Source organism: Terrapene carolina, unplaced genomic scaffold, assembly GCF_002925995.2.
Source record: "Terrapene carolina triunguis isolate 2854851 unplaced genomic scaffold, T_m_triunguis-2.0 Scaffold96, whole genome shotgun sequence".
Taxonomy (NCBI): domain Eukaryota; kingdom Metazoa; phylum Chordata; order Testudines; family Emydidae; genus Terrapene; species Terrapene triunguis.
The window spans coordinates 12542463-12554327 of NW_020664447.1; the positions used below are offsets into that span (position 1 = coordinate 12542463).

General features: G+C 41.3%; 1 protein-coding gene across 1 annotated transcript in view; it reads left to right on the forward strand.

The window, feature by feature from the left end:
* Positions 1-11313, forward strand: part of DCDC1 (doublecortin domain containing 1) — a 392627-nt gene extending 381314 nt beyond the window's left edge. Inside the window, exons 34-37 of the mRNA XM_029911543.1 lie at positions 1197-1333; positions 4397-4576; positions 7084-7234; positions 11186-11313. Of these exons, the coding sequence (XP_029767403.1) occupies positions 1197-1333; positions 4397-4576; positions 7084-7234; positions 11186-11313 (596 nt within the window). The remainder of the gene's footprint in view (positions 1-1196; positions 1334-4396; positions 4577-7083; positions 7235-11185) is intronic.
* The last annotated feature ends 552 nt before the right edge of the window (positions 11314-11865 follow it).

Below are 11865 nucleotides of genomic sequence, written 5' to 3' on the forward strand. Positions count from 1 at the left end.
TCACTAACATGTTTTAACTGATAGAATTAAGGGTTTGTGCTAGAAACAGATATTTGGGTAGTGTTCACAGTAGACTTTATAAATGTGTTAAGTGCCTCAAGTTACTTGGCAATCAATTAACTCAAGGTAAAAAGGTTTAGTGTAGACATATACTGAGTGTGGAGAGGGACAATAATGTTTAAAAACACATTAGCTGGTTGTGGTTAACCCTAGGCACCCTTTGCACTGGAGGCTGAGGGGAGGATGGTATAGCAGTAAATGGCCATACTAGTTCTCTGCCTCCTGTGGACCCTCCCTCAGCAAAACAGCATGAAGAGGTTAGAGCCAAACAAAGAGTCTGGCCATGTGCTTTACTGCAGCTTCCTGTAGGAAACCAAAAAGTTGTCATAAGAACATAAGAATAACTATACAGTCAGGCTAGTTGTCCATCAAACCCAGTATCCTGTTTTCCAGCAGTGGCCAGTGCCAGATGCTTCAGCGGTAATGAACAGAACAGAGCAATTATTGAGTGACCCATCCCCTATTGTCCAGACCCAGCTTTTGGCAGTCAGAAGTTTAGGGATGCCCAGAGCATGCAATTGCATCCCTGACCATTTTGGCCAATAGCCACTGATGAACTTATCCTCTGTGAACTTATTTAATTCTTTTTTGAATCCATTTATATTTTGGCCTTCACATCCCCTGGCAGCGAGTTCCACAGGTTGACTGTGCGTTGGCTGAAGAAGTACTTCCTTGTGTTTGTTTTAAACCTGCTGCATATTAATTTCATTGGGTGATCCATGTTTTTTGTGTTATGTGAAGCGCTAAATAACACTTCCATCTTCACTTTCTCTTTCATGATTTTATAGACCTCTATCATATCCCCCTTAATCATCTCTTATTAAGGGAGAACAAAACATATGTTACAGACTGAAAGAAAATGAAATTGATGCTGCGAGTTAGAAATTTTATCTAATATTTATCTGGATTGTGGTGTTCACATTAGACTTTTACTTGGTCTGCATAGATATGTCTGTCTCGCTCATTGCCTGGCCTTGCTTGCTATGTGTACTGTTTGTTTTTACAAATTATATTTAGTATTTTAGGACTAATAGCTTTAAAAGTTCTGTGACCAGAGGTAAGAAAAAAATAAAATAGACCATCAAAGTAAAAAAACATGGTTTTACAAGAGTTATTTTGAAATTTCTCTGCCTCAGGGCGACGAATAACAGCCTTTAAACCATCCACTTTGGTGCCCACAAAAAGCCCAGTTCAGCCTATAGTAGTAGAAGGAGGCTGGACTGAAGAAACCCAAGAAGAGATGAAACTCATGGAAAATATACAACATACCGAGGTATAAAATACAATCTGTATCAATATTCCAAAATTAAAAACAACATTCATGTTGTTGAGGAATTTTATCACAAGGTTAGATTTTACACTAGTCCTATGATAGATTGATCATGTGACTCAGTACAGCCTATATATTTCATTATCTGAAACAGTATTCACAGGCTGCCAAATACACACACAAGGTTTTCAAACAGTATTTGAGATAAAATACAACATGGTTATACAAAAGGTAGATTGTACCAGACCAACCTGATCTCCTTCTTTGAGAGGAGAACTGATTTTTTAGATTTAGTAGATCTAATCTACATGATTTCAGCAAGACATTTGATATAGTTCCACATGGAAATTATTAGTTAAATTGGAGAATATGGGGATTAATATGAGAATTGAAAGGTGGATAAGGAACTGGTTAAAGGGGAGACTACAGCGAGTCAGACTGAAAGGTGAATTGTCAGGCGGAGGGAGGTTACCAGTGGAGCTCCTGAGGGATCAGTCTTGGGACCAGTCTTATTTAACATTTTCATTCATGGCCTTGGCACAAAACGTGGGAATGTGCTTATAAAATCTGTGGATGACACAAAGTTGGGAAGTATTGCAATATGGAGATGGGCCGGAATATCATAACAGAGGATCTGGAGGACCTTCAAAACTGGAGGAATAGAAATGGGATGAAATTTAATAGCGCAAGATCATGCACTTAGGGACTAACAACAAGAATTTTTGCTATAAACTGGGGACTTATCAGTTGGAAGCAGCAGACCTGGGTGTATTGGTTGATCCCAGGATGACTATGAGCCACCAATGTGATGTGGCCGTGAAAAAGGCTGATGCAATCCTAGGTTGCATCAGGTAAGGTATTTCCAGTAGAGATAGGGAAGTGTTGTTGCCATGATACAGAGCAGTGGTGATATCTTATCTGGAATACTATGTGCAATTCTGGTTTCCCATGTTTAAGAAAGATGAATTCAAACTGGAACAGGTGCGAAAAAGGGTACTAGGATGATCAGAGGAATGGAAAACCTACCTCGTGAGAGAAGACTCAAGGAGCTAGGCTTGTTTAGTCTAATCAAGTGAAGGCTGAGGGGAGATCTGTTTGCTCTCTATAAATACATCGGAGGGATAAATACCAGGGGATGAAGAGGAGTTATTCAAATTAAGTGCCAATGTGGACACAAGAACAAATGGATATAAACTGGTCATCAACAAGTTTAGGCTTGAAATCAGACGAAGGTTTGTAATCATCAGGGGAATGAAGTTCTGGAACAGCTTTCCAACGGGAGCAGTGGGGGCAAAAATCCTAACTTGTTTCAAGACTGAACTTGATAAGTTTATGAAGGGGATAGTATGATGAGATTGCCTACAATGGCATGTGGCCCAGCTGTGACTGCTAGTAGCAAAAAATCCCCAACGGCCAGAGATGGGGCACTAGATGGGGAGGACTATGAGTTACTACAGAGAATTCGTTCCCAGGTGTCTGGCTGATGGGTCTTTCCAGTATGGGTTTAACTGACTGCCATATTTGGGGTTGGGAAAGAATTTTGTCCGAGGTCAGATTGGCACAGACCATGGAGGGTTTTTGCCTTTTTCTGTAGCATGGGGCGTGGATCACTTGCTGATTTAAACTACAGTAAATGGTGGATTCTCTGTAACTTGAGGACTTCAGAAGCTCACCCAGCAGTTATGGGTCTATTACAGAAGGGGACAGGTAAGATTCTGTGCTGGAGGTCAGACTAGATCAGGGGTCGGCAATGTTTGGCACGCGGCTTGCCAGGGTAAGCACCCTAGCAGGCCGGGCCAGTTTATTTACCTGCTGACGCGGCAGGTTCGGCCGATCGTGGCCCCCACTGGCCACGGTTCGCCGTCCCGGGCCAATGGGGGCAGCGGGAAGCCGCGGCCAGCACATCCCTCGGCCCGCGCCGCTTCCCGCTGCCCCCATTGGCCCGGGACTGCGAACCACGGTGAGTGGGGGCCGCGATTGGCCAAACCTGCTGCGTCAACAGGTAAATAAACTGGCCCGGCCCGCTAGGGTGCTTACCCTGGCGAGCCGCGTGCCGAACGTTGCTGACCCCTGGACTAGATGATCACAATGGTTCCTTCTCTCCTTAATGTCTATGAGTTTATGAAACTCAATGGAGCCCAAGAATTATCTTAATAAGGAAGATGAAAAAGGCCCTATAGTTATGTGCATGAGCAATTATATCCAGCATAGTAAAATGGGCTTGATAGTTTCAATGCTAATCATTCCTAAGGCTATATCTGAATATGTGACAAGAGCAAAGAGTGAATTACTAATTTCATTAGAGACATCCAGACTCAAAAAAGTAGTTTCCATCCATATGGTTAATCAGTCAATATTATAGTATATACCAAAACAGAGGGAAAAAATTAAGATAGGATATATGTGCAAGATCTTGGAAAACTTCCACTCTTTGGTTTGGGAAATATTTTAATCAAAACTGTCTTGAAGGCTCATGGGCCTTGTACAAATTTGTGAAAAGAAACAATACTATGGCATTATAGCATATTGACATGTTTATGATGTAATTAAGAGATAAAGCACAGTTCATCATAACAAGTCATTTTTCAAAACCAGGTTGGATAAATTATTATTCATAATATGAGTATTTACACTATGTATTATAGATTCATTGTCTTGTATATTTAAGCATGAGAGAGAAGCCGAATTTTATATCACTGAGCGTTATGGCTGAGTGATATAGGGATACCATATAATCTGATAGCTATTGTCTCTCAATATCAGTCACGTGAGGTCCTGATCATAAAATATACATCTTACAACATACAGTATCTCAATTCCAATTAGGTAATTTTAGGGCCACATAGTCACAATCTGCTCACAGATTTCCACTGAGTTAAGTATCAGTCATCATTCAGTGGGATGGATTGAGATCATCATATACCCCTCACTATTTACGATATTATTGTACTAAAAATAGATTATTCTGTTCTTCTCCTACATTTTCTATTTTGCTATACATAAAATACTATAAAGGGATGGGGCACCTATGTTAACTTCACATTCTCCGAAATCTTTTCATTATAGACACACTTCTCAGAGGTTCAAGCATCACAGTTCAAAAGAAGTTCTCTATTTTCATCTAAACTGCTGTCATCCAAACACAGATGTCTGTATGATCAACCATCTGCAAAAAGAGTGTGGGCTTACCGGAATGGTTATAAACCCGAGCAAGGAGTTTATGCCTGGGGAAAAACAATTTCAGAGGTAAAGTACAGCAGAAGGATTAAGTCTTTTAAAAGTGCTGCCTATTGCTAAAAGATGGCTTCAATAAGGATTCAAAATCTGTTAAGGAAAACATGGACTTTAAGGGTTGAATTCTGTGTTGGAATTACATCAGCAGAGAATCTGGCTTTAGGAGTCAGAGTTTATTACGATTTAGCAAGTTTAATATATATTTAATGCAGAAAAAAGGGAAAACACACTTTTCCCATTATGGCAGATTTTCCTTGGATTCATTTGATTCTTCTCTATAGTCTGTAAGATGATGGCCCTTAGTAAACCAAAACCAACATGATGTAACTACCAAAAAAAGCTCTTAAATGGACTTTCTGCAGATACCCTTAATAATATAATGGAAACAATTCAGGCAAAAGAATGTGTGATGTACTGTGACCCAAGGCAGTAGCAATTTATATGGTACATCATCAAATTACCAAGGTAAAAAGTCCTCCGCTTTCTGTTCATGCTTACAATGGCAGAATTGTAAAGCTCGTCAGTATATGCTGATTTTTAGATCTAGAATATTTTCTCATAAACAAATGTACAAATGTATTTCTATTTGTTTTCATTATTGTAGGAAATATCATTTGTTAAAGTAAACCTGTGAATAGGATTATCCTAAATTTAAATGATTACATTATTTTAGATCACGAGCCAAATTCAGCCATATGATCCAAGAAGATAGGGCCATGATAAGGGGAAAGTGCATGCCAACACAAAGCATCTGCAACTCTCGCTCTGCTTGGGAGGTCGCATCTAGCCAGTACAGCCCCCAAAAGGCCAGAAAGGAAGTGTGATCATGCTGGCTGGGAAATGCACTGATTATTTGCATCACCTCATGCAGTCAGTGCTGGCAGAGCTCTCACCGAGCCCCAACTGAAAGATAAAGCTGCCTCTCTGCTGGTCTCTCAGCAGACCTTCTGTGGGATTGCAATAGGGTAATCAGGTCAAGTGGTGCAATGGAATGCCTTTGGCCCCACCCCTGTGTGCCAGAGGGGGTAACTCAAGTGAATTGTTTACAAAGTAACCTTTTCTTTTCATTTTTTGACAACCACTGGTGTTTGCACCACCATCTGTCCCACTCTGTTTTAATTGCTTATTTCAAGGACCCTCCAAGGAGATTCCTAGCCTTTCTCTTTATAGTATGAGGGCTTCAGAAACATGACAAAAGCACAGGAGCAAAGGTGAAGTGGGTTGTGTAGTCATCAGAACATCAAGGTGAAATTGTATCTCCTCCAATATTTGCTGAGTTATTATTGTATATAATACATGTATGTGAGACCCAGGTTATCAGAATCACACATGCCTATCCTGCCCACAGTTTCCCAGCTTCTGTTACTGCTTCCTTCTCCTCTCCAATAACTGCTGTCCTCCCCAAGACCTCCAACTGCAGCCACCTGGTCCTTTGAATTATTACAGCTGCTGTCCATCCACTTCTCCCCCACGCATTGTGTACTGTTGCATAAAGTAGTAGCTCCAAGCCTGGCATTAAAGTAGTTTTTGCCTCCTGCTCTGGCATCAAAGTGACTCAGGGGGACAATCTCCTTCCCATGCCAAGGCTGCTCTCATAGCTTCTCCCTCAGTATTGCAGTGGCTTTCACCCTCTGCCCCAGTGGAGCGTCTCTGGGAGCCAGAGCAGCTCTTGCAGTAGGCTCTGATGAATTCTCTTTCAGATTTGAGAGCAGAGCAGCCATGAATTATTAGATTTTTGTATATTTTCAACTTCTGTTTGTTTGGAACAATCAGTTTATTATCTTGACTTATTTACTTAATGGTTGAAGTGTGTAATACCTATCTAGAAGAGTTAGAATAATATAGTAAAACAAGTATTCATTTATATACATATAGTCATTTATATAAACTTGTGTATGTATTTAAATGTGTGTATGTAGATTAAGACACACATATTTTAAGGCCTTTTTCTTTGTCTCGTTCTGAAACTATACATTGATCTTAAGACCAAACCACAGATAAAATTCTTGAAATTGCCCAAACACTGAGCTAAAGCATTCCATAAATCCAGAAAGAGCTAAATAGGGGGAGCCAATAGAATTATATTAACCATTCACATGCAGACAAATATATGTAATTTGAAGGTTCATTAATTTTGGTCTTTATTTTTTTGGTGCTTATTTTTAAAATGTCCCAGTATAAAGCGATAGTTCTAATAGAATGTCCCTACTGCTTTCTGTTCATATTCTCTTTACAATGTTGTTTCTGTCTCTGCTGCCTTTCTCTGTATGAACCAAATCCTGACCTCCTTTCTCAGGCAAAATTCTCATGAACATTAATGAAAGGTTTGCCTGAATAAGGATTTCAGGTCTGGGATCCAGAGAAGATTCTACAGCACGGGGTTCTGTAATATCTCTTTCATCATCTGTTTGGTGTTCTTCCACCATGTCTGGCGAACTGTATTTCTGTGTTTATTTTACAGCATAAGTCTGTGCATCTGTATGCAGTGCTCAGTATCAACACAATTTTCTCCATTTCAGCTGCTGGATAACTGCACCACCAGGCTAAATATGCAACAGCCTGCCAAGGCTCTGTATACACCGGATGGTGAGCCACTCCAGTCATGGGATGAAATAGAGAGAGACATGCTTCTGTGTGTTTCTGCTGGAAATCCTTTTCTGAGCAGAAAAGGTAATTAATCACAGATTCAGATTTGACCTTCATCAAAGAAGATGTCAAAACTTGCTATGTGTCCCATTGTTTGTTATTAGAAAGATAGGTTAAATTAAACTGTAACTTAACTGTACATAATGGATCAGATCCTGTCCCTACTGAAGACAATGGCAAAATTCCCATTGACATAAATGGGGCCAGGATTTTACCCAATGTTTTTAATATGACACTTTACAAACTACAGTAGTTTAAAATAACATTAAAACCAACCAAGTATTTTATAATGATTTTCTTTTAACAGACTTATTTTACATTAATACTTTGTTTTAGCCATTGAACTGCTCTTCAAGCTTTTACTTAATTTTCCTATTTTTCCTTCATTCTTGTTCCTGATATTACTGGTGTGATAAAATCCCCAAGTTGCAAACTATCTGTGTTACCTCTCTTATCAATCCAGCAGTAGGTTTCTAAATTCCAGTAATTTAAAGTATTGTATCACCCTCACCTGGATGATAGCTGCAGATTGGAAGGTGCCTCTAGACCAGGGGTCTCAAACTCAAATGACCACGAGGGCCACATGAGGACTAGTACATTGGCCGAGGGCCACATTACTGACACCTCCCCCCGCCACCCTTGGCCCCGCCCCCCCTCCACCCCTTCCATGAGGCCCTGTCCCCATTCCAACCCCTTCCCTGAAATCCCCACCCCAACTCTGCCCCCTTCCTGCCCCCCAGGGAGGGCAGGAGGGGTGTGGTGGGGGCTCAGGGCAGGGAGTTGGGGTGTGGGGTGCAGGAGGGGTGTGGGGTACAGCAGGGGGTTGGGCTGCAGGAGGGGTGTGGGGTACAGCAGGGGATTGGGCTGCAGGAGGGACTCGGGGGGGGGGCTCCGGCCCGACACGCACCGGGGGCAGGGCAGGCCACCTGCCTGCCTGTCCCTGCACCACTCCAGGAAGTGGCCGGAACCTGGGGGAGGAGGGGCACAGGGGTCTGTGTGTTGCTGTTGCTTCAGGCACCACCCCCAGCAGCTCCCATTGGCTGGGAACGGGGAACTGCGGCCAATGGGAGCTGCTGGGGGCGCTGCCTGAAGCAAGAGCAACACACAGAGCCCTGTGCCCCCCCTTCCCCACGTTCTGGCCGCTTCCCGGAGCGGTGCGGGGACAGGCAGGCAGGGAGCCTGCCCGTACCCTGGTGCGCGTCGGGCTGGAGCCGCTCTAGGTAAACGCTGGGGGGGGCCGCGAGGAGCTTGCGGGCCACAGAAAACAACCCTGCAGGCCGCGTGCAGCCCCTGGGCCGCGTGTTTGAGACCCCTGCTCTAGACACTGCAGGGAGTAAGAAGGCTATTGAGGGCAGGGGGGAGGAACATCAGCTGAGAAGGTCAAGTTCCAGGCAATATGTACTGAGAGAGTAGAAATACAGGCCCTCGGAGAGGAAGGCTGGTGCTTAGGTTGGGACTGGGAAAAAATAAATTAATTGTTAGAGAGGACAGACCCTTAGGGAGGAGGGACTGGGCCTAGCTGAAACTGGGATGAAGACTTTGAAGGTTTGAGTTTACTTTCGAAAGACTTCATGCTGGGTATAATAAATGAGATCCCAGAAGGAGACTGTTTGAATATCTGGCCTGTATGAACTCTTCTAAGGGTGCCTCAGTTAAGGAGAAACTGAGGAAGGCCTCAGTAAACCCATACTTGGCCAGAAGGGGCAGCTACAGGGTAGGTGTACCCATTCAAAGCTGCACAATCTAGCCCTTTGAAATTGAGAAAAAACAACAGAGAGATTTAGTAGTGAGATAAATAACAGTAGCTTTCATGAATATCTTATCCTCCAATAAACTGAAGTATGTTCTGTCCAGCTGAAATGAAAGTGGTGATCAATATTTATATTCTGCATTATCAGAAAGCCACATTTCAAAGGACCACTGTATTGGCATTGCTTAAAAAGAAACAGTGAATTGGATGGCTGTATAACAATACATACAAACAGTATTTACCTTCTTTTGTTCATTATTGAACATATTAGCCTGGGAAAGCTGATGTAGCTAGTAAATTCTGCCTTATGTATGTCGCTTCATGTTGATGTGGGCTAGAAGTGTCCTCACCTAATTAAATTAAACCCTTGTTTTAAGCTATGTTTAGTCCAGGTTCTACCATAAGGTTTTACTTTTAGATGATTAGATTAGATACACACACTTCTTGGCATAAACTACTAAATAATTTTGATTTAGTGAGGTGACCAAAAGAGGTCATGCACTGGCAACAAAACATTCTAGATGTAGTCTGTATTTCTGTTGTGCAGTTGCAATTATTTACTACTACTTCTCATAATTGAGAGATGTAGCACTTCTAAATGCCATGAATGTATTGCCTTTTCACATACTGCTCTATTGTGACATGTTGGCTAGAACCGAGTGGGAAAGGAAGCAGGCAGCATGATGGTTATAAACATAATACACCATAATAGATTGTTTGGTGTCCCCTTGAGCTGTGTACAGAATGATTTAGAACATGGTATTAATAAGCAAGAGTCACACGAATAGATTCAAAACTAGTTTTTATTTGGTGCCTTAAATCATAATATTTGATTTCAAAATATTTTAGCCATAAGAAAAGATCAGAGTCTTACTTGATATGTGAAATTAAAGAATAATTTCAAAGAAAACCTACATCCAGCACCACTAATCAAAATCTGAGAAGGTATGTTGGCTATTCCAATGATCCCTATGTTCACTGAGGGGATTTTTTTTCCAGCTTGTAGTCCATAATGTGCTCTAACTCAATTTCAGAACCTTCACCCTGTCTGAATTAACTCTGTCAATGTTTATCCTCAGTGGCCATTGTTGTGCTGCTGATGTTTCAGTGAAATGTAGTATGTTCCAGGTACATTACTGTTGTCACTAAAGGAACTGCATTTTGCAGTATATAGTGTATCACTCAGGTGAGTTCCAGTACATCATATTCCCTGATTCTTCCACTTCTGTCTTGAAATATTTAAATCTCCCTTGTGCCACTCTAAATCTGACTACTATCCCAGTATTTTTTGAAATCCAAAAACTAAATTATCCCCTCCATTTCTGCAAGCTGATGAAACAAAGATCCACCAGATTTCTCTTGGCAGGTGTTGAAGGGAAACACAGTATTGTCCTGAGCTCTCTGAGACTCTATGAAAGCTCTGTGGGGTGAGGACTCCACAAGATTTTGGAGACAAGGATGATGGGAGTAAAGCAGGTGACCAGCCAAATTGCATTCCCTGCTGAGGTTTCGGATATTCGATCAGCATTTCTTGTTGTCTTCAACATTAACATCCTCAGTGTCCTTTCTTAGGCTGTTACTTTGTAACTGTGATGAGACTTGACCAATAGCACTATTGCTCTTATAGGAAGGAAGAGGCCCAGCAGAGCTGCAGGGAGGGTCAGGCCTGCATTAAGATGTTTCTGTCTCTGGAACTAGGGCTTCTCTTCCTCAAAGATCTTGGGTATCCTTGGGATTAGAAGGCCACACTCCCTTTTCTCTTCTAGACTCCCAAACACATTTATGCTTGAATGGATGACTACTTAGAAACGCCACAAGGTCAAGCTGCTGCAGTTTCCAGCTCTTCTGTCTCTACTTTAATGATTCTCTCTACCCCACCCACCAGCCTTCTGCTCTCTGCATGCAGCTTATGTGATATACAAAGTTGGCTAGAACTGTAATGACCAATATGAACTGCGTACCTATCATGAAATGTTGAATCATTTCCTCTAAAGCTCTGTAGTGGGATTTATGGCTGAGAATCCAGGTAATTCACATTAAATGTATTATTGGTATCTTTATTCTCTCATGTAATTATGCCTTTAACATATGTAGTGCTGTATGTGACTGGGCTGGATAGAAGCTTCCAAGTATCATAAGTATCAATCATAGCTGTTTTTACATCTTGATAATACATTTTTGAAAGTACAGTTTTAATACTTTGTTTTCTAAAATGTTTCTCACAGCCATCAAGCAGCAAGTGGAAGTTAGAGCTATTTATGCCAGAATCCGAAAGCAGCAAGGTCCAGATGCCACTAATATTGTTGTCGCTCCTTCAGAGAAACTTAAAGGACAGGTTGTATTTTTCTACTAAGGCTGTAAATGCTGTACAGTTACAAATACATTCTTTAAAGTAAATATAACTTTACCATTATGGTACATAAGATGTAACCTTATCACTTACTATATCACCTTACTTTTATTTTAAATAGGGATATTTACCTTGTCTTTGAACATTCAAATGCCTGAGGAATTCATTGATGAAAGTGTAAATAATAACAGTGAAATTTACTACATTGCAACCACTTTTCATCATAAAATTGACATGCTAGTGTAGGTAATACTGAGAAATCCCTCATCTTATTAAATAAATATTTTTCCACTTTTCCACTTCTTGAAAACTAACAGTTCCCATAAAAATTATTGGGGAGATTGTAGGTGAGATGTTACCTTTACAAACATAGTCCTGACCATTTCTTCAAGGGCCTGAAATCAACCAAAACCCCATTTCACTAGATCTTTGCCAAGTAGTCTCTGTGTGACTGAGCTCAATAACCCTGATTCAGCTCTATGAAAATGAAAGAGCCCATTTCAACTGAACGCCACATTAATTCTTCCTATCACCCCGTTCTAAGTACCCATGTAT